The sequence below is a fragment of the Barbus barbus genome, assembly GCF_936440315.1.
Source record: "Barbus barbus genome assembly, chromosome: 7".
Taxonomy (NCBI): Eukaryota; Metazoa; Chordata; class Actinopteri; order Cypriniformes; family Cyprinidae; genus Barbus; species Barbus barbus.
In genome coordinates this window covers 25,172,858-25,197,272 of record NC_136735.1, presented here as the reverse complement: position 1 = coordinate 25,197,272, position 24,415 = coordinate 25,172,858, and the positions used below count along the sequence as shown (strand labels likewise).

The window sequence follows — 24,415 nt, the reverse complement described above, 5'->3', positions numbered from 1 at the left end:
ACTGTGAAAATTATCCGTTTATATTTTAGAGTGTCTAAATGCAATGTGTGTGTGTGTGTGTGAGAGAGAGAGAGAGAGAGAGAGAGAGAGATGGCAACTCTTTATCTCAAATTGTGCATTTGTGTAAGAGAAAGAGAGAGAGAACAAAAAAAATCCTGTGTGAACAGGAAAGGGTATCACTGGTTATAATGGCATATGGATAATCCTCTTACACTGGTCTTGCTGTTGGACAGTTAAGTGGTCCCTCTCCCTTAATGCTTTCTTTCCCCTTTTTCCCTTCTTCTACCAAACCCCATTCCTCTCCTATTTAATCCTTACCCCCCTATTCACACACTCTCACTTCCTTCCCTCCTTTTCTCACAGAAACAACAAGCCACTAATACACTGAACATTTAAAGTCTTCGAAACACTTCACACACAGACAATGCCAGCATAACTGGGTCATATCTGTGTGCTGATCTTCCTGCCCTTCAATTACAGTGCAGTTTTTTTTAATCCAGTGATCAGTGATATTAAGCTTTATCTGGGCTGAGACGAAGGGAGTCCCCGGATTAAAGCCCAGACCTTATAGACAGAATGAATGTCATGATATTAAACTGTATTATGTCTATCATGCATAAATCCATCCATTCCTTCACAGATAACACGCTCCAAAGGTGTTCAAACCTGTGAGTTGTGACTAATCTGGAAAAAGAATTGCAGACAGACGGAATAGAGAAATATAGCTTTATATAGGTCTTTAACCTGAACCATGTGTATGTTACTGCTGTTTAATCCAGTAATCCAGCCTCATCTCCACATCAGAAGTACCTTTCGATAAGATCAGGAGTTACAAATCTGCGATGAATGATTTAGCGGTACTAAAGAGATTGCAGAGGGAATAATATCTGTTTGTGGCTTGTGTTTGATGTGTGTCTGTTTCTAAATCAACACCCACATATTTGCAGATTAAAAATGGCATCCCAATTCTTATATTGTGATATTTATTCATTAAAATTGGTGGGTTAAGGTCAGAAATATTGCAAAATGGTTGTTTTTTTGGGCCGTATGTTTTGTTAGGAGCATTGCATTGCGTGTACCTTTGGAGCATATGGCACTGAGATTATCAGCTTACCTGATTGGGCAGGTGACTCATAGAGCAGATCGGCTAATTGGTTAGGCAGCAGGGACTTAACCATGCAATCCTATTCTACTCTAAAAACACACATACACACACACAAGCTCTCCTCTATGCTCAACATGGTGACCTCACAAAGAAATCCACCTGCCAATAGCCTGGCCTTAAATAGACCGAGGCTAGTTGTCACATTTTTTTTTTTTTTCTGTAGTGAATGTTTCTTGGGGTAGGTTTATTTTTGAAATTCCTTTCTGCGTAGGCACATGCCATGAAGTCTAAAAATATAGATAAAATATAAATATAAGACATTATATAAAATATAAACATTTTCACCATTATTGCTTATTGCCATAGTGGGGCATATTGTCACACTATAAACACAGATACACAGATATGTAAAAGAATTGTAAAGCACAAAACAATTCTTAAAATTATTATTGGTGATATTTACAAAAATATTAACTTGAGACAAACTGCCCCAATATAAATATGACTTGTGGCTAATTATTTGTGTAACAGCTAGCACTGGCCTCACCTATGCACTATAATGTAACAGTACTATGCAACAGTATGTTGCACATAATTCCAGTCTCTAGGCACTCCTCATTACCTCACTGAATAAACCGAACATCACTTTTTGAATTATACCTGGAAATCTGTACATTAATTAACTTTACTGTTAGTACAAAAAGTACAGTAACAAAACCAGTGCAGTCTTATCCAATGTATAGTAATCATTTCCATTCCAACATATCCATAGGTTCAGAAAGCAAATGATGAATGCTTCATGAGTGGATCCTTGAGTGTATCCAGGCATAACATTAGATCAAATCACATTATTTCAATTCATTTATTTATGGCAAGCCATTTTAATATTTATTCCTTAAACCTAACTAGTATTACTTTTTATGTCAGAGGTTCAGATTGTTTAAAAATACGTGTCTATGTAAATCAGAGATTTGTGCTTCACTGTTATTGTAAATCCATCATTATTATTATTATTGCCCTGTTACAAAATTACAAATCAAAACAGATGGCATCATGTTTTCTCACTGCACACTTCTCTGCTCTTCCTGCAAATTACTGTAATTATCTTAACTGTGACTGGCTTGACCAAATCTGCCACTAACCATTGCATTCTGGTCCATTCAGGAAGAAAGTGCTACACTGTGTATGTGTGATGTGCAGTATAACCAAATCACAAAATGAAAAAAATAACTCTTTTTGACATGTTTCTGTAAAACTGATGTTTCCGTAAAATAGAATTTTTAATTTTCATAATTGATCATTGGTGTCACTTCTAAATACTTGAGTAGTTGTGCCTATATTTATCAGATACTAGTAGCCTACTTATTCTAGTAGCGAATATCTGTTCAATTAGTTTCGCATTTACCATTTCTTGAAGGTAACAAATGAGATGTATACTAGTGTCTCATATCTACTTATCCACTAATATCAAATAAAATAGTAATTATTAACCATTTGTTACCAGAAAAAATAAAAAATAATTTATCATGGTAACTGAATACATATTAAGTCACTACTGCAATAAGTGGGCCTAGTATATAATAAATAACAAGTTAAATTTAAAAACATACTTAGCAACTCAGATTACTAGTTAATTAATTAAACTGACCACTATTAACATCTGAGGTAACACTGTCTTGTACAGTGTCCTTGTTAAAGTTACATGTCCTTATTATAGTAATAACAGTAAATTATGCACAATTACAAGCAACTTATTTATTTACTAATTTATGAAAGTTGCAAATAAAACAAAGATTAGTGGAGTATGTTATACAAAAATACTATTTTATTCTTTCTATTTCAAAATTTAACATTTGATCCATTGTGTTACATTGTGTAAATTTACTAGCTATTTCTGACCAAAAATTATACACCAGTTATTTTTGGTGTATAGTAAATACATGTTGTTATACATATTACTCACTACTTGTGTGCTTCCTCTGTAACAGGGACACCTTAAAATGTTACGGTAACACTTTATTTTACGGTGTCCTTGTTACACATGTTACATGTACTATTATAATGACAATTAATTACATAATTACATGCAAGTAACTGTAAGCCAAACTCTAATCCTAACCCTAACCATATAGTAAGTACATGTAGTTAATTAATATTACTGGGTACTTAAATGTATAATTACACAGTAACAATGATACCTTAAAATAATGTGTAACCAATGATACCTTTAAGTGTAATAATGTGTTACCAAAGATAGGTAGGTTTAAGAAATATAAATGGTAAGCCGGCTTGCCATATGATGCCATAAGTAGTCCTTTATCTGATACTAAAGTATGCACCTGCGATATCCATCTATCTAAAGTCTACAACATACTTCTGTAAGAATATGTGGACGTTTGCCATGTGAAACTGACCCACAAATAAACGCGCAAGAATGTTGAAAACTTTTGCGAGTTCTCAAAGCCAGTGTGCATCTCACCTTTCGGGAAAGGGTTGGGTTGAACCACATACAGAAACGCGTGGACCATGTGGAAAAGAACGCCGATGGGACCCGGTTCGTAATATGCGTGCGTTTCGTACACCACAGACGGCACGAAGCCAAAGTCCAAAGTTTCGACCGGCACTCTGAGCATCATGCTGCGCGGAGACGAATCCCGGTGCTCCTCTCGGGCTTCGCTGCTCGTGAGACCCGAGCACATCACCAGCACGAGCCCCACTTTCCACCACATGTCCATCAGTCCTTTACGCGGGGTGCTTTTGATGTATAACGGGAGGGAACGAAAACTGGAGGAGAGATAAAGTGAGGTAAAAGTACGTTTGTTTGGAACGCTCTCTAGTCCTTGACATCAAAAATACAAATTAGAAAAAAAAAAAAAACCCGAAACACATCAAAAGAAAACAAACCAATAAGGAAAAAAATATATATATTCCAGCTGATGGGTTTATTCCCCGTTTCCTTTTGACGGCTTCATGGTAAACATCCCTCCGTTTTGGAGAGCTCAGGATGAGCTGAGTGTTTGTCTGACCTGCGCCTCATGTCTTGTGCAGTCTTAGTGCACGCGCACTGGAGATGGCTTTAGAGGAAAATCACGTCAGGCCAAGTCAAAGTATGCCATTCCTTTCCTCTATGAAAGAAGCCGCAAAGCCTACAGCATTAACACAATACAGACACAATTCCAAACTCACAATACTGTCAGTAACTGCAGAAATGAGCCATCTGTTTATATGCTTCCATAACTTCGGACACTGTTTGGTATCAGGGGTTCATTTTTATTAAAACTCAGATTTTAGTTTAGATGAACAGATTTCAACTTGTGTGATTTTGTATGACGGTCACCAAACTCTTTTCATTTTTTTTTCTCTGGTTTATTTATTTGGAACAAATTCAAATGAATTGTAAAAAGCATCATAACATGATGAAATGATTATACGGTTGATCATAATTTCATAAGGTTAATTAGGCTAGATGTTATCACATGTATATAACTGCTATAAATCCTCTTTATTTTAGATTCTTTTTTCTAGTTTTATTCGATTCTTTATTCTGCTCTATATAGAAATTGCACAGATATGAAGGTATTGTTCTATTTATTAAATATTTTATATGTACTTCACAAAATATTTTAATTTCTTAGACCTACTGTGGTTATCAGACTCAACAGTCAGAGAATGATGATAACTTATGATAACTAGCAATAGAAAGTTTAACTATCAGTCGTTGTTTACAAAAATACACAGTAATATTCTCTATCACGCAGTCATAAATTCAAATGAGCAGAAAAGCAGCAACTCCGGACTCTGCCAAGACACTAGCTGATGGTCTTCTTCCCTGAAATGTCCCATAGCTACATTTGGAACAGCTGAAAAGCCTTTGTGCGACTGTGTGTGCATGGACATGAATACTAACAAACAGGGACAGAGAGTGAGAGGAAGACAGACAGAGAAAGAGGCCACAGTTTGTATTATGTCAGTCAGCACCACCTAAATCAACATGCACATCTTAGAATAAAAGAGAAAGAGAGGAAAAAGAGCTTTCAAAGTGTATTGTGTAAGTAGGTGTATAAATTATTTTTTTTCGATAAGAGCTACAGTTTAAAAACAATGAAAAAGCTGTGTTTACAGATAAAGACAGCTGTTTCATTGTTTTTAAACTGTGGCTCTTATCTAAAAAAAAATTTAAAATGAGATTATTTTAATATTTAATATTACGTATCATACCCTGAGATGATAAAATCTCTCAAAATTCAACTACAGTCACATGTATTTTTGGTAATTATAACATACCTTTAAAATTACATAGTTTATATAAGTGGTGGGGTCTAAAAGTCAAAATACAATTTAAACCTGGATATAAACAATTTCTTAGCATTTTTAAATACCCAAAGAAACATTGTAAAATTATTAAAATATAAATATTACAGTTTTTGTTTGTATGGTCACAAAGCAATTTGTGACAGTATGCTTTGTTCATTCAAGCATGAGTGCTACTGAAAGATAAAAATAGTAAATATAGAAACATAAAATAAAATCAGTGTGTCTTTTTTAAAGACTGAACGTCAACTCGGAAGGAGATCTTTCTGGAGATTTTGTACAGCCTAAGTATTTGAGATTTCTAATCCAGTTTTAAATAGATTTGTCTCATAGTGGCATTCATTCATTCTGTGATCTAATTTTACACACATTACAAAATCAAAGTCCAAATCTCAATCGGTTTAGTGTTTAGATCTGTATGGTTTTAGCACAGATCAGTTTAGTATTACATAATCTTTAGGCAACTATTTTTGGCTTGGGGTTACAGAGGACTGATTTAATTCGGTCTTTGACAATTCCATCACTTTGTGCATTAGCCACCACTCAAACCAGAATGTGACAGTTCGTGACTGTTAGGATCTGCACGAATTTAACCTATATTTTAGTGGACAGTTAAAAGAATATTCAATAGAATTGAAAATACTTCTAAAAAGACATACAGTGAAAAGTTTAAGAGTAAACTATAGGTTCTCAGTGTTTCATAATAAAGTTCAGAGGCCAAGCAGGCCACATTTAAACTATGCGAAACAATGCGAAGGGCCACAAATTACAATTTGCATCATCAGACTTTAAGACGATATTTGTAGATTTACTGATTTAGAAATACAGTTTATTACTTATCTAAGTCTTGCTTGTCCTTGTCCTATTTAAAATAAGACTGAGCATGAATATATTGTAACGGGGTGAGGAATCACACGACAAGGAAGGCAGGTTAAAGGCCCGAAGGGTGGCTTTGAGGCGGTGTGAAGTGCAGGGAAGGGCAAAAAGGTCCTTGGGTGTGCTCCAGTGCGGTGAGTGCTTTCCCAGTGCTGAGTGTCCGTGTAGTGTCCAAGTGGGGTTGGTCGGTCACACGCTGGTGTCTGTGGGAGAAATGCAATGGCGAGTTAGTGCTTGGTCTCATGGAGTCCTCTCCCTGTGCGTGGGGCTTGCGTGGCTTATCTAGCCGCCGCCTGATGAGCCGCTGTGACCGATCAGTCTGTGATGAGGATGTGCAGGTGTTCCTCGCTTGTTTCCAGGGCGACGCTGATGATCCTTCGGGACGCTCGTCACAATATATGGCTGTTTCTCAATATGCGTACTTGTCTGTACTTGTGTTCTTGTGGACTTGTGAAACGTCATCAGTCGCTGCCCAAGTACTGTTCCAATTCAAAGTTCACATCTAGTCAAGTCCAGTTCAAATCCCCGGATGTGTTCTTGATCCGCCCCTTTTACCGAGGATGCATCGAGAGGTGACTTGTGCGGACTTGATACGGGCCATAACCCAGAATTCAGTTCGTCCTCCCGTCCTCGAAAGTTCGTTCTTCTGATTCGAACTTGGCAAGTCCAAACTCGAAAGGACGGAAGTCCAGACTCTGCGAACTTGGTATTGAGAAACGGCCTATATGTTTTACTACAGCTTTTACTACTGCGATTGTATAGGCCACATTTAATAAAAATAAAAAAATCAAACATTTTGAGCGCAAACTGTAATAAAAATATATTAATCTTCAACATGACGCTGGCCACAAAATGAATGCAGACAGGCCAAATGCGGCCCGCGGGCCGCCTTGTTGTACAATCTGTTGGTATGTGCAACCAGGCACTTTATTAAAAGATGTGCAAAAAAATTGAGAACTTCATGAGGTCTCTGTACCTTTATGCTTTTTAAGTATGAGTGTTTGAACAATGTTTATATATATATATAAGTGTGAAACTATATGATATAATATTGTAGTTATATGTTTTTATAATTGTATGGGGGTGAGCACTGGCACATCTGGTGTCTTATGAAACACTAAATGAAAATTTATATTAGGGATCCACTATAAACAAACAACAACAACAAATGTACAAAAAAAACAAAACTTTAATCAACACAACGCCCCGAATCCTCTCCCCAATTCTGTCTCTGAAACATCCTATACAAGGGATTTGACATTGTCATTCCTCTTCAGTTTCTACAGGAAAAAAAAGCTTGTAAGAACCTTGGATGCTGAAGCTGATCTGGGTACAAAAACACACTGAAAACAACAAACTGATATTGACCAATGAGAAAACAACAGCAGTAAAGTCCAGCAGTGTGGATAGCACTTGAATGGTTGGATCTTTTTTTTTTTTTTTGTATTTCCAAATAAATGGAAACAAGTATGAATTAGAAAGGATCTGTCAAGAAAAATCATCCAGTTGAGTACTGATCCATATCCAGTTCAGTCAAGCTTTAGCCTTATTTCAAGAGTCCAAAGGTGACTGAAGCTATGGGAATGCACAGGCAGTTACATTGAAAACCACAACAAAACCAAATATTTGCGTATAATGATCTCTTTCTTTCAAAAATAAGCAGAAATATTTCTAACATCAGTGTTTCAAATGCAAAAACAATAAGAAATGCTCTTTGATATCATTTTGGCAGTTTAAGTCAAGTGAATGCTTCTGAAGAGGTTTTGAAAAGTGTGATAACTGAGGGTAAACAATTCCTTGGCATAGTTGATATTTTTACTCAAATTTCTAAACAATAAATTAAATCAACCTTTTGTTTTTGAAAAACTGAGCACCTTACACAATATGACAGCCTTATGACGACTGTCGACATGCTGACTTGAGTGTAAATTGTCAGATTGAATGCCACCTTAATGATATTACAAAGCAAAGCAATTACAGCCACACATTTGTAATACAAGAAATACAAATTCCAAAATCAGTCAAAAAATTAAATAAACAGAAACAGAAATACAAAACGTTGTCATTACTGAGAAAAAACACACACACAAAAACTTAAATTCTAACCTCCCGTACAACTAAGAAACATTAGTGGATCACAAAAAATACTTTTTAAGACAGTGTGGTCTGTTATGCAAAGGAAATGTATAAAACATTATTGTCTATGATGAAAAAAACACTGCAATAAGTTCTACAATTAGGGTTGGGAATCGAAAAACAATTCCAATTCCAGAATCAGATACTTAAAATTAAAATTTCAATTCCACCTATTGATTCCTGTGTGGGCATCTTTTATTTTTAGCTGGCGAAAAGTGGCTGTTAAAAATGTATTTGTCTTTGAATCATTCATTCAACAGATTCACTCAAAAACACTGATTTATCCACTAATGAAACAAGTAAATCTCGAATGAGTCACTAACTTGTTCCTTTCAAAAATTCCATGAGATTGTGTTTAGTTGTCTAATATTCTTTCTTCAGAATTGCGAAAAATAAAAATAAAAAGTCGGAATTTATCCAGAATCCTGCAGCTCTAGTTTGCACACAAACAATTCTTAATCGAGTCCTGTTTTTATATAGCCAGCTGATTTTTATTTATGGTATTCATGTTTTGCAAAAAGAGACACAAAAATATATTTGATATCTAAATGTTTGACTTAATTTTTTTTTAACCACATTGGAATCGAAAATGGGAATCGATAAGAATCTGAATTGGAATAAATCAAATTCAAATGATACCCAACCCTATCTATAAGCTCTAAACATGATGCATTATTACTAATCATGGTCTTTCACAAATGACACTGTTAACTGATAAGTTGGTTATTATGAAGCTCATTGTTATTAGCTTTCATTACTGGATTCTGATGCTTACTGACTTGTAAAAACTTCCTATTTGGGGTCAACAGGCCTTTTTTGAATACACCCAAGATATTAGCGCTAGGTTATATATTCAACTTTGCTTTGGTCAAGATTCTGACTTTTGGAATGTTGGTAATTGACTATTTAGCATCAGCACCAATGCACAATTGTTCATCTGATATGCTACTCTTGGTACAATAAGATGCAGAATAAGAGCTTGCAGGAAAAAAAAAAAAACATACCGTCCATCCTTAAAGGGAAACATTTTCATTCCTTCATTTTAGCTGGCAAATCACGTTATGCTACTGTACTTCAGTTTTCTGATTCCATGCGACTGTCTTGTAAAAATCTATGATCCTTTCATTCAGATGCTGACTTGTAAAGCACTTCAATCAATCCGCATATCACAAGCAAGCGTTTCATCACAGTATCACAACGGCCTTTTAAAAGGTCATTACCTCAAACGATGCAAAACACAAAAAACATTTGTCACTGGAAACCCTGCATTTAAAATGAAATTAGCAACTCTCTTAAAAATGTAAATAAATAAAATAGTGCTAGGTGTTTTAGCCTGCTGTCTTTAAAAAAATCTGCGGAATACATCTGTAATTACATCTCAGTACTGACTGACAATGAACATGGTAATATTTCAAACTAAAAGTCTTTGAGGGAAAGGGACATTTTTAAATAGAGAAATTATGAATGAAGAAAAAAAAACTAAGAATTTTTGACATTTGTTTTGGAGCACTGTATATTACATGTTGATTATTTGAATCCTACTATGTTTACCACAAATGTATGGAATCTTCTGAGTATGTAATTTAGGAATATAATCCATCCCTTTCTCTCATTTTCTAAATTGGATGGCCCCTTTAAAGGGTAAGTACAATGACCATCAGACCAAGATGGTCCCAGCCGTCTAAAGGTGACCTCCGCTGGTGATCTTGAACATCTTGAATGCCTGGAAACATCACTGGGTGGATTCCGATTGGTTAAAACAGTGTGTGTTTGTGTGACTGTCTGTGTATAAATGTGTTTAAGTCTTAATAAATTAGGTGCATCACTTAATAAATATCCTGCAGTTTCTCGCTGTCCCATTCCAACGAGCTCAGGTTCAAATGTCAAACAAATCAAGCTGGCAGAGAGGGTGGGCATTTCAGTGCATACCTGGCCTCTCTCTTGAACTTGAGGGTGCACGTTAATGTCAGTCGATACGGTTACCGCAGATAGTAAAGCGGTCAATCTCCAGCAAGTCTTTTTTGGGCGCCCTGTGTTTAAGTTCGGTATCGTCCTGAATAAGGCTTTTCTCTTCTGATTCATCTGGTGTAGTGAGGAACTGATCTGATTCGCTGGTAGGGATCTGAGGGGCGGGACATTCATCCCTTTGGGTGGGTTGAGTGGTGACTGATGCAGACATGCCCTCCTCTGCTGGCTCACCTTCAGAGGGGTATGGACACAATGGATTAGTGAGAACAAAACCTTGACTCTACAAACTATTATCAGGGATCTCTCTATTATGTGGGTCTGAAGGTGTGCATGTGTGTTACCTGGTGGTTCGCGTGTGTGTTTGGTACGGTGGGCTCTGCTGGACACTCTGCTGGGAGCTGCAGAGGGGGGATTTTGAAACAGCTTCTCCTCCATATTTGCCTCTTTCACATACTTACAGGATTTCCCCAACAACACAATACTGTTCAGCACCTTCAGGGTGATCATACTGAATAAACACACATAAACACACAGGCTCAGTGCTACATTCAGAACATATATGCCACTGGTCAAATTTTAGGATCAGTAAATTCAGTAAAAAAGGATTCTTATGTTCAACAAAGCTAAGAGCAAAATAGTTATATTGCAAAATATTATTGCACTAACTGTTTTCTATTTTGATATATTTTAGAATGGAATTTACTTATGTCATGGTAAAGCTGAATTTTCAGCAGCCATTACTTTAGTACTCAAAAAAACATTTAGCATTAATATCCCAGTTGGAAACGGCTGTGCTGCTTAATGAAGCATGGAAATACATTTTCTTTTGATTAACAAAGTTTGAAGAACTTTATTTATTTGAAATAGAAATCATTTGCAACATTATAAATGTCTTTACTGTCATTTTTTATTATTTTAATCTAGCCCCGCTGAGTAAAAATATACATTTCTTTAAAGAAGAATCAAAGCGATGCCAAACTTTTGAAAATAAAAAAATGTAATAAAAAAAAGTTGGTCTCACTTTATTTTAAGGTCTAATTCTCGCCATTAACAAACCATTAACTACAACTTTTGTCTCATACGCCTAATTTGCTGCTTTTTAATAGTTAGTAAAGTAGTTTATTGGGTAGAATTAGGAATGTTGAATATGGTCATGCAGAATATGTGCTTTATAAGTAATAGAAAACAGCCAATATGTTAATTACAGGCATGCTAATAAGCGACTGGTTAATAGTGAGAATTGGTCCCTATACTGAAGTGTTACCAAAAAGTTTATAAAAAAAAAATGTGAACTCATACCCCAGGTAGAAGAGCACAACACAAACAATGGACAGAGAGCCCTGGATCTTCACTGAGCTGGTCACCACCCGGATCAACTGTCAATCACATGCTACATGAGTATAACTGTAATACCATGTTACTACACATCACAGTTCCTTCGTGGTAAATGACTTTAGAAGTTTTGAAATATATAGCTAATGTAAATAAATGTCAGCTGTCAGTCTAACAGTCACTTTAAGTGTTAAATAGAACAGTAATGCATGTTAACAAGAGCAGTAGAGCAAACTGACAAATTATTGCAAACAATGGATTTATGTTTCTGCTTATAAACTGTACTGCAAGATAGATTTAGTATTGCGATTATTATGAAATAAGGAGGGAGGCTACCAGTAGAGCAAGAGGAAGAGGAATGAAGCCCATCCTCCTGGACACACTGTCACTGTAGTCTGTATATGCCTGGAAAACGCACACAAATATCATTATCTTATTAATAAAGCTGGACAAAATGCTCTTCAAATTAAATCAATGTAATTAGAACCATGAACAAACAAGAGACAAGTAATTTGTTGAAATAAAAATAAATCATTTTAATACATAATTTGACATTGACATAAACGTTCAGACAATTATTGCTTTATTATTGATTCTTGCTTCAAAATGACTTCTGATATGATAAAATAAGCATGCACTTACATTCTTCTGTCTGCTGCTGACCAGATCAAATGCCAAGCTCGCTCTGTATTCACTATAGACCTGCACACACACACACACACAAAGTTACAAGTAAAGATGACTTGCGGTTCAGTAATTCAGAAGTCAAATATTAAATTAGTAAACTAAAAGAATCATTAGAATGATTCCATCAAAAAAAAACTCAAGTGTTCAACAGTATTTTCGAATAATTCCTTAAAGAGCCAGTTCATAGGAGTCATTCATGTAACAGACTACTTAGATTGTGCTGTATGTTTTTAGTCCTGGCCCTTTTAGCTCATGACATTCAATTCAGACTGTAAACTCACATGGTGGTGCAGAAAACACTTATCTTATAATAAATCATCTTTTTTCCACTATCTGAGCCCTGACTAACTGACAGGCTGACAAAGTTAATTAATGTCAGAGGGTCGAGAAGCTTTGCATAACCACGTTCTTTAGCCATTGGCTGTTGTAGGAAAAATAGATTCACAATACTTCCCGGTCTCATCACTTTTAATAGTCTCTGAATTCAACTTTAATAGCAGAAATATTAGCCAAGTCTAATTCCCTTTTGTGAATGAATTCAAATCAATGCCCATTCAATAAATCAATTTAGAACTGATTCAGCGACTTGTGTCGGCGCTAAAAAAAAGTTTACTGAGGTCTCTGTATGCTTTTTTATATTTTTTTATATAATAAAATGTAAAAAAAAATAGAAAAAAAAGAAAATATTGTTTACGGCTTGTTATTATCATAACGGTGCATATAAATTAAATGATTAAATACCACTCTGACTTTTGTTCATTTAATGAAATATAGTGGGAAAACGAGACCTGAGTATTAAATGTGAATCTACACTATTATTCCAATTTATTTATTTTTTTGAAAAAAAAGTATTTGATTACAAATACTGTTAAAACAGTAATATTGTTAAATATTATTACAGTTCAAAATAATTAAAATGTAAATTATTCCTGTGATTAAAAAGCTGAATTTTAATTGTTATATGTTGATTTGGTGCTCAGGAACCATTTCTCTTTTTTTTTTTTTTTCAGTTTTGAAAACATCTCCATTCTAGCATAACCTCAGTTTCCTGAGATGAGGGAACAATATTAGGTATTGGTTTACTCAACATTCCGTCAAGTAGGTGACACTATGGGGATTGTGAAAAAGTCCTATTGTGCTACTGCAAAGGTGCCACTCAACATACAGCAAAAGAAGGGAACACATTGAATATTTCAAGGTACATGATACTCGTTCTTCATTTGAAAGACATATTGCACAAGCATCAGTAGCACCACATATCTACAAGTAAAGCATAGTGACAGCAGCCCTACTGGTGTTATAGGATATATAATACTGATATCTATGAGACCTGGCTTCATTAGCACTGTCATATCTGACTATAACAAGTCTTATAGCCTATAACATGCTCTCAAACACACGTTTATTTATTTAACATAATAGGAGTAGTACAATTTACACGTGTGGTTTCAACAACCAGATTCATTCACACTTGTTCAGTTTTGTCTGGAATGTGTCCCAGACCACCTCCTGAAGTGGTTTGAGCGATCGAATATAAAACCATTTCGGAGGGCATTTATACCTGGTGTTTTCAAAATCAGATAGCTATCTGATCAGAAAAAATGCATGAAGTGACCAGGTATAAACAGGCTCTTAAAATAAAGCAAATGTGTGACAGAACAGCTTTAGACAACCTTGACCATAAAAATCTAGTTCTCCTGAGCTGACAGTACTCGAGATGATAGCAAAGAAACATCCAGATTGTAAAATCTGGCAAAGGTATTGAGCAAAACCAATCCAGCTGCTAAGCAGATGTCCTCCATAGACAGCCCACTTGCCCATGCCCAAGAGGAAGCCATACCTTGTGTGGAGTGGGCTCAAACCCCTAAAGGGCATTTAGAGCTTTGAGAGCTGTAAGATGGAGCTATCACATCAACAATCCAGTGAGATAGTCTTAGCTTTAAAACAGGCTGGCCTTTAGTGTGGCTGCCAAAGCACACAAAAAGCTGCTCTAAAGGGTCTAGCGTGCTCAAAATAAAAATGCAATGCGCATACAAGACAGAAACTGTAAAAAGAGTATCTCCCTGTGGCTGGCTCTTTTGGAGTGAGAACAAACACAGTTAAAACCTGGGCTCTAAATAGCATTGAGAGCACCTTTATTTAACACTGCAGTCACCTGGGACAAACTGCATGCAGGATTCATGAACTGACAAAGCGTGCATGTCCCCAACTCACTTATACCTGATGTGAGTGCAAGTAAGAGTAACTGTCTTAAGGGAGAGTGTGTTTAAGGTAGCTGACTGAAGTGGCTCGAATGGAGGGCCTGTTAGAACTCTCAGGACCAGAGCTAGATCCCAAGTTGGTACCGTGGAAGGGTAGGCAGGATTCATCTTCTTGCACTTTTCAAGAATTGAATCACTAAATCATTCTTACCGGATGATTCCCAATTTTACCATGAAAAGCAGTTATTGTGTCTACATACATTTTAAGCATAGAAGTATGACCAACATCTAAGTGCTCTTGTAGAAAAAATAATAATAATGGACCATTCACAGGGTCTGCTTCACGCAAGCTCTCGAAGACTCTCCATTTATGGGCACAGAAGCACCTCATAGAAGCGGTTCTCGTCTCAGTAATAGTACTCAACGTGCATTGCAGAAGTGCATCTGATGCTGGTGTGCTCCACTGAACAGTCAAACATGCAAATTCCACAACTCTGTGTTGGAGTGCCAGATTGAGCTCCCCGCTCGTGACAGAAGGTCTCTCAGTGGAATAGCCCAACAGAACAGATTCCTTCTTCTCCCTGATCTTGCACACTACTTTATGTAAGAATTTCAATGGTGGGAATGCATACTTAGTGTTGAATGTGTGAAGGAGAATAACAGTGGATATCATATCCACTTCTTAAAATGTAATCTCCACTCCTCGAGGACTATCCTCCTGCCCTTGACAGCATCGCAAAGGGCTCCCCAGCTCATGCTTGATGCATCCATCGTGATAGATTTTTCATCTGAATATCTGTCCCATTTTCACGCTCTGTTCATATAGAGCTGTGCTTTTCCAGGGAGCTATAGCATCCAGGCATTCACGTGTCACAAAGATGCACAATAGACCTGTGTACCAAGCATGAAATGGACACCTGTTGAGGCTGCAGCCATCAGCTCGAGCTGTGGAACAGTTTAAACACAAAAGACCTTTTTTACTCATCACCAGCAAAAATGTCATGCAGCATCGTCCTCTTCCTCACAGGACATTCAAAAACGTTTTTCATCATTATTTGATAAACAAAGTTCAATAGAACAGCGTTTATTTCAAATAGAATTCTTTTGTTAAATTGCAAATATCAATTCCATGCACCCTTGCTGAACATTAAACAGTAGTGTACTTAATGACAATTAGTTTGGTAGAAATTCTGGTTCTGAATAATAAAAAAAATAATTTAATAATTTCATTTACCATTAAGATGCATATTGAATATGGTAAAATTGCTAGAAATTATATATATATAAAAAAAATGCTAGCGTCCACCTCTAGGAAAGATATTGTATGAGAGAGAGAGAAATGTGCATGTGTTTGCTGTGACACTAATCTTCCGGCCTAAACTAAGCAGATCTGTCTCTAATCCCTGCCAGTAACTACACTCCACTTTCTGTCATTACATATCTCTCTACCCCCAATCCACAGTATATTTAGCCTGCTCTGCCCCTATTTTTTTCATCTTTTCCCTTTCTTTTGCCTCTTTCAGAATCATATTTAAGGACCGTTTTGTTTGTAGTGTCTTTCATCTTATGAGTATGTCAACAGTAGAGGTGCCCTGCCCTGGACAGAATGTGTGAAACCATCCCCACTGCTAAAGAGACTGCTAAGGCTCTGTGTGTGCTGATCGATTTGGGTCAGTGGATCTGTCAGGGTTATCCAAGACACTGAGAGCGGTGCTGATTTTCAGACACACTCCCAAAGGAAACCTGTCTCTCTTTGTAAAGACTTCCTCTTGACTGGGACAGGTTTTTTTTTTGTTTTTTTTCTTCAAGAAAGAACATTCCAGAATGGAGAAGCCCTTTGGTTAAAATAGGTCATGTCATAGTTCTCAAGTTGTTTTTCTTTAGTTTATTCTAGATAAACATATATTAGTGTCAATAGCATTAGGTATAGCTTACAAACCTTCCCTTTAAACTAAGCCCACAATCACTATACCATATTCAAGTTACAGGATTTAATTTTTAGTTCATTCAATGTTGTTCATATTTAGTTCATATTTGAACTAAAGTTGCCTTAATATCTTAACAGAAAATGTATAGATCAGACAGAAAGTAGTGTGTATTTTTTAGTTTTAAGTTTTGTTATTTAATTTTATATTATTAAATTGCATTATTTATGTTATTTAGTTTTGTTTATTATTACACAAAAATCTAAATACTAATAGAAATAGAAAACAGTTCTTTTAAACTGTAATAATATTTCACAACATTACAGTATTTACTATTTTTGATCAATATGCCAAACCTTTGATCAGTAGTGTAAATGTAACTACAAAATTTCAACATTTTGGTTCAGCTAATAATACTGGTACAATACATATTATAGTAGTTACTCAAATATTGTATCTAAAATACTACCTTTTGAAGAATACAACAATAATTTGAACTCACATCTGCTGTAATGTCATTAAACTTTGTGATGAAGGCATGTTTGACAACATCCACTGCAATCTCTGAGGCGATCACCATACAAACATCAGGAAACAATACCCATAGATGATCTATAACCAATAAACAATGATTAATATACACATCAATGTCGTGTATATGCACACACTTGGAAATGAGTCAGTTGTTAACTGGATACCTGGATTCCAGGAGAACTGCTCCATGTTTCTGAGACAGACGATTAGTAAGAGTGTGTAGTTTGTAAATCTTTCTTTAATGTCTATAGTGAGAAAGCAAAAAAGGAACAGTGAGACAATACATCAGTGACAATTTAAGACAGACATGTTTTCGTTTACTATATATATATATATATATATATATATATATATATATATATATATATATATATATATGGACCTACCACTGTTGGACATTTGGAAGAGGTTGTTCTTCTCAAATTTCTTGAATACACTTCCTTTGATCTCAACAAACTATATAGAGAAAAAAACACATACATCAATATAAACCCCACAAAAGGAAGCATGAAAGTGTGTGTTCCTTCATGTAAGGTAGTATACAGCAACGGAGATGCAGAAATTAAGCTCATTTGTAGTGTATTTAATTTAATTTAACCAAATAAACAATGTTAGCGTCAAGGTAGTTTGCTTGTACTCACATTATTAGACATCATAATGGTGAGCAGTGACTTGTTGTGTGAATTGAAAGCCACGTTCAGAGTGGTGGCCTGAACCATAATCAGAATGGCATGTAGAACTGGATTACTAATTCAGGAAAGCTATAACCTATGACTGAAGTCAAATATGACACAAAACTAGAATTTAAATTAAATAATAAAAAATTAATAAATACGAACTGAGCAGTTTAAGTGTAATTAAATAGATTTCATGCAGAACTTGAAACTGTACAGTTTAATTTAATAAATCTTTAGTTTTGTATTTATTAGTGTATTCATTTTTAGTATTAATTTTACTCGCACTTTATATTAAATATATGCAAAAACAAATTAATTATAATTATAATTGTATTTATTTAAATTCTTAGTATGAATATTTAATTATTCAAATCTATATAAAATGAACTTTATTTACATCTAAATATGACTATTTGGCATTTGAAACAAAGCAAGTGTGAAGGATACAGACGTAGAGAACAGCCATGAAGAAATGTGGGATGACTCCTATATGAGCTCTTTTTCTCTCTTTAGGTTCAGTGGCTGTCCAGTACAAAGCATCCAGAATATCCTGACCGAAAGATGAAAACAAGCGATCGGCCACCTAGAGGAGAAACAGCGTTCATTCAACTACTGGTAATATAATAGCAACAAATGTTAGTGTTGTGATACTGTACCTCCAGCATGTTGTAGATGATGTAGAGTTTTATGACAGACTGACCCCGGATCAGGTGGTACATCATGGAGTAATCCACATAATGCATCATGAAATAACATAGAACCATGATGAAACCCTTCAGAACATCACACACCTGAGCAGGCTGCAAGATACGAGATCCACTGCACACACACACACACATATACGAGAAAAAAACATCTTCAGGTTAAATTGGCTCCACAGACATTACACAATGGAAGAGTAACTGATTATAATCACAAAGCAGTTCTTCTATTAGTTAGATCTTCTTCCACACACAGCCACTGGGTTAATGATCTTGTGTCACACACTCAGTGCTACATGCATCAAGCTAAACACATGATTTGTGCTAGGGAAAGATCAGCAGTGTAAATGTACCCAAACACATACACAGCATTAAAATATTTAGTATATTTGAACTGAAACAGTTAATTTCTTCTAAACTGTTATAATAATTGTATATAAGTAATTTAAATATAATTAAAATATTTACAAAGACTGAAGTGTAATTATTTTCTCTAACAACAATTCCATTACAAGTTTTACTAAAAGATCCGATGCATCATTGATTGATTATTTTGGCATGACACATAATTATTTACATAAATATGTTGAAATCACAAAATGTCATTAGAAAGACCAAGAGCAACAATCCATTGTTTTGGATTACTGACAAGAACAATATAACAAGTTTTACATTCACAGGCTCAAGAACTGGATTTAGACACCTGAGCTCTTTAAAATAAATAAATAAAATAAAAACACAATGTTACAAAACATTTCTATTTTAAATTATGTACTTTTGAATGATCTATTGTCATGCTTTCTACAAAAATAAATTGGCAGAACTATTGATAATAAGAAATGTTTCTTGAGCACCAAATCTTTAGAGCATTAGAACGGCTTTATATTTAAAAAAAATATATAAATAATTTTTTTAATGTATTGAAATACAAAAAAATATATGCATTTATTTGACTGTATTTTTTTAATCAAATAAATGCAGCCTTGGCGAGCAAGAGAGTATCTTTTAAGAAAAATCAACAATTTTAATCGACTCCAAACTTTTGAATGACAGTGTATTTTAATATACTACTATTAAGTGTGTTACTAAACAAAATGCACTCAGTGTTAGTATTTACATTGGGGGTGCTAACAGTATAACTATTAACTCTATCTGTAAATAGAATCTACATTTCTTTAAACATAATTGGCTTCTGCCAATTATATTTTGTATAAGAAATGACGAATAATATATTAGGTATTGTAATGCATGCACTGAATGCAATTTACTGAAGTTTCATTATCAGATGCATTTTACAACCCAATTTACGATATACTGCATTATTATTATTGCATTAAGTATTGTATCTCCTCCTATCACAGCATTCACCTATTGAACATGACCACACTGCCATCCTGTGACCGATCATGCAAGTACACCCTGAACACTGAAGGAAGAACAGAAGAATTCTGGGAATGAGCTCAGATGATTTTAGTAGTCCAGGGTGAAATCAAAGCACAACAGTGCAAAATTAGACAGCTATGGCAACTGAAGCCTAGTGTGTGTGTGTGTGTGTGTGTGTGTGTGTGTGTGTGTGTGTGTGTGAATGTGTTTGAACACAGCCGCTGCAATCATACGAACACAGGTGTGTGTGCTTAAAGCAGCTGCAGTCATTTTTTTCTGCATACCTGCTCTTTTTGCAGTAGGGGCATATACTAGCCCTGCAGGCAGAAGAATATACAGTGAACAGCAGCTACACCTATATGCACAATCATTTTGGGCTTAAGTGTGTGAGGGTATTTGTATGTAATAAAACTGAAAGAAAAAGTTGGACAGCTCAGATATTTCAACCTGTTAGATTATCAGAATATTATGAAAGTACTACTTTTGGGAATATTCCTCCACGTATATCCTGAGAACAGCATGTATATTACCTGAGGCCGCAGCAGGGCAGTGTCAGCAGTCTGACCAGGGCCAGCAGCACTCTGAGGGGCAGCAGAGTGAACACGTACAGAAACACATCCAGACACAGGAAAAACCCAAACATCATCAGCTACAGAGAGAAAATGAGAGAGATCAGGGATGTCCTGGATGTAGTATGTGGTACAACTTACTTCAAAGGCTCCAAAAGTACTAAAAAGCACCATTAAGTTTAATAAAAGTAGTAGATAAAACTTGCCGTTGCTGGTAGCCATTAACTTCTATAGTACTTTTTTTTTATTCCATATTATTCAAGTCAATGGCTACCAGCAACTGTTTGGTTACCAACATTCTTCAAAATATCTTATTTTATGTTTAACAGAAGAAAGAAATTCATAGGTTTGGGACAATTCCTCAAATTAAGAACCCTGACACAAAACACACACACACACCATTATTTTTGCATTTCTGTTTGGTGGCAGATATATCAAACATCAGGTTTAATGCACAGAGTAATAAAGAATACTGTACAGAAGAGATGAGTGCATGTAAGCGTGTATGGACTATACATTTGTGTTTGGTACCTTCTCCAGTTCTTTTGGAATACGCAGGCAGGTATAGACCCTCTCTCTCCGCTCAGTGTATTTGGCCTCATTGTGTTCCAGAAAATATCCTCTAGTCAACTCAGCACTAATAAACCTTACAAGAGAGAGATCTGCACACAAATAAACACATGCATGAATGTGTAGTCCAACACAATGAAACCATTTTACTCATTATTTACCACTATCCTGTAAACACAGACATGTAAAGCATAGAAGCTCAAAACCTGTGTGTGGGAAAAAAGAGGTTGAATAAACAAGTGTACCAGCATTAACTGCTGTTCATGTCTTTCATATGCACACAGGAGATAAACATGTACCATTATAAAATACAGAGAGTTACAGTGCTAACCTAAAGTGAAAGTGAAAATGCTGAAATAAATATTTAAGATTTTAGAATTTAGTTTTCCAATATAAGATACTTCACATTTCAGATCATTTGCGAATTAAAATTAGTAAGTTAGCAATTTACTTTGAACTGTGCTCTATTTTTATGCCTGTTTTAACTTGAATGTTCATTTAGTATGTTGTTTTCATTGACACTTATAATGCAGAAAGGTCAAAACAAAGCAAAATAAAAAACAAAACGGGTGTTCATTTAATTCATATTTAATTAATTCAAATTCATAATTTAGTTCATAATTCAGCGTTCTTTATTTTACATTTAAAACTTTAAACTTTGTTTAAAGATCAAATTTAAATGCCAGATTTACTAATCTAGATCATTGTACAAACCTAAGAACTGATTTAAGCAATCTTCTCACAAAGGCCCAATAAACAAAAATCCTTTGCATTATGTTCATAATATTAAAGCAGTAAAAGCTTTGACTTGGAACAAAGTTGGCACAGCTGTTACAGCACACACTGGTAACACACTTGTTGTCAACTTACAGCAGAGCAGATCAGTGACATAAATGTTCTATTTAAGCAGAACAGAAAGTACTGGAATGTTTTAGGGCATGTTTATGTTGACCTAAGACCAAATGTGTTGTGATAAGGGAAAGACAGATGAACAGCACACATTGTGAATGAGTTCTTTGGCCAACACACATTACTTTCTATTTTTAACAGTAATAGAGAAGGATAAACTTGAGGATGAACACGCTAAATGGGAAAACAAGCAGAGAGTGGCCAGAAAGAGCGAGAGAGCTACAGAGATAACAGCTTCTCTTGTGTGTGTAAGTGTCTTATAACTGGGTTGTATGACAAAGTGACTAAATGTATCATCCAATGAACATAACTTCATGACAAGCTTGTGACAAGAAGACCTTAGCAAAAGTAAAAAGAGGTCCTGCGGTTTCATATATTATGTTCATTTAAAATGAAGCAGCACATATGTGTGTATATGAGAGAGAGAGAGAGAGAGAGATACTTGAAGTATCACTTGAGATTTTAAGTTAATATTTAAATAATTTACCAACATATTTGCATGTTCATGATTCTTGGATGTTGATTTATGGTCACGTGACATGCAGGTAAACAACTAAAATGTTTTGATTTTGATTGTTTTCTAACAAAATTACTTATTTATTTTACATTTCCATGATATAATTAGCAGCTTTTCATCTATTCACAACCCCCTGAAGTTCCTTTATGAATCCCAAGGCTTTGCAAACCCCAGTTTAATTATACCTATAATTTCGCTGTTGACCCTACTCCTAACTTAACTGTACCATAAAACCTGTCCCTAACATTTGTTGTTTTCTACCTCGACAGCAGCAAAAGTGTTTTGCAATACAACATGAACACAATATGTACATTGCACCTATCATTTTTTTATTTTATTTTTATGAAATAAGTACATAGCAGTAACCTAATATTAAATGTACACCTAATATTATGTAACCCACAATTGTTATTTTTTTCTGCAGGAACCCTGCTTTATACTTAAGTGCATTAATAACCCCTTTAACATACCAGTGGTTCATGCACATTCATATATGAATATGATATATGAATGTGATTAGAATATGATATATTAAACATTATCTGTAATTATTGCATTACACAATGTTAATAATAAAGGGTTACTGTTCCTAAGCATCTTCGTGTAAACAGATCTATGACACATCAGCTTTATTCTCTAGCAATTTAATACAAGATATAATTTCCCTTCGTTTGTTCAATAAACACCACTGCAAACGCATAATGATGGTGATGACCTCGGGAAAGAAGTTGATGCAGCTAAGGTCTTTATTTACATCTTCACACCTGATCAGCTGTCTTGATCCTAACGCTTCTAAAGTTAGTCTCATTATACAAGAGGCTGAATGTGTCACATGAGCCACACCTTAAATAAACCGAGAGATGCTGAACTATCTGATCTTGTTAAAGATAGATAAGCTCTAGTGACTGATGATGCTTCAGACAGTATTGATGCATTGAGCTCTATGTGTGTGTCTGTATTTAAACGAGCCTCGTAGTGAGCTGCCCACCAAACGTTTAAATCAAACACTGTTTACCAAGACCATCATAACGTGTTTGTTATGATGCCCATGCTTGCTGTAGGTTGAAAACAGTGTTTGCAGCGCACAGAGCCGCTGTCTGTCACTCTTACCTGACACATTGCTCTTTCTCTCTTTGTATTTCGCCTTCCTCTCGTAAAATCCCAGAGTTTCTGTAAGGTCTGACGCAGTGGCTTGTTTCTCCGTCTTTTTGACGCCGCTGAAGAGTCGTTTCTCCCTCTCCTTGTCCTCATTTTCAGTCTCGTTTTCGTCCGCAAGACCAGCCGCCACAGAGTCCGCCATCTTCCCCGCAGACACAACATTCAGGCGTCACGGCATACGCCACTAAACATGACTACAATTCCCATAATGCAGCTGGTTAAGATCATACACGCGCAAGAAACCCCTTTAAAATATGTTTAATGATTTTATCCTTCTTATATCTGTTTTGGCGGATCTTAGGGGATAGAAACATTAAGAAATATAGTAACATTAAAATGTGGATTAAGATGTATTTAGAGGTACTTAAGAAGCCACGTTCAATAACAAAAACAAATGATCGAAACAGAAAAACAGAAAAACAACTTCTCATCGTCAAATTAATAATGCATAATATAATAGAAATTCACAAATGTTAAAAGGGAAGTTCACTCAAAAAATTCTGAAAATGATGTCATTATTTATTCACCCTCACGTCGTTCAGAATTTATACTTTTGAGAAATGTCCTAGTATTTTTGGTTGTTTTTGGAAGTCAATGGTCACCAATACTGTTTGCTAACAAGCATTTCTCAAAATATATTTTAATGTTTTATAGAAGAACGTCAAACGTTTGAAACATAGGGACGAATAAATGACAGCATTTTCATTTTTAGATGAACTATATCATCCAGTGAATTTGTACCACGTTGCTTTGACCACTAGAGGGGGAAAAAGATTCAGAGATTATTTTCACATTAACATCATACAGTTAAACGTAATATAGGCCTATAGCTTTGCAATTTATTTATTTATTTAGA

At 35.3% G+C, this 24,415-nt stretch overlaps 2 protein-coding genes across 8 annotated transcripts in view; both read right to left on the bottom strand.

Annotated features, from left to right (window-relative positions):
- LOC306873330 (prominin-1-A-like) overlaps nt 1-4,162 on the bottom strand; it is a 33,073-nt gene extending 28,911 nt beyond the window's left edge. For all 6 annotated transcript variants that reach the window (XM_079422560.1, XM_079422562.1, XM_079422557.1 and 3 more), the window contains exon 1: nt 3,585-4,162. In XM_079422560.1, coding sequence (XP_079278686.1) covers nt 3,585-3,840 — 256 coding nt within the window. In that variant the 5' untranslated portion in view covers nt 3,841-4,162. The remainder of the gene's footprint in view (nt 1-3,584) is intronic.
- Nucleotides 4,163-7,464: 3,302 nt separating this feature from the next.
- On the bottom strand, nt 7,465-23,724 carry LOC306873178 (transmembrane anterior posterior transformation protein 1 homolog). 2 transcript variants are annotated; one of them, XM_079422278.1, is made up of 15 exons: nt 23,512-23,713; nt 20,937-21,067; nt 20,367-20,485; nt 20,121-20,153; nt 18,409-18,571; nt 18,200-18,335; nt 17,717-17,814; nt 17,462-17,531; nt 17,240-17,320; nt 17,044-17,153; nt 12,371-12,430; nt 12,065-12,133; nt 11,696-11,772; nt 10,738-10,904; nt 7,465-10,627 (listed from the first exon to the last, which is right to left on the bottom strand). In XM_079422278.1, exons 1-15 carry the CDS (start codon nt 23,699-23,701, stop codon nt 10,395-10,397), a joined length of 1,737 nt encoding a protein of 578 aa, XP_079278404.1. In that variant the 5' UTR covers nt 23,702-23,713; the 3' UTR covers nt 7,465-10,394. The 2 variants fall into 2 exon arrangements, with proteins under 2 accessions (XP_079278404.1, XP_079278405.1); XM_079422279.1 differs by lacking the exon at nt 20,121-20,153 and having other exon boundaries at nt 23,512-23,724.
- Nucleotides 23,725-24,415: the final 691 nt, after the last annotated feature.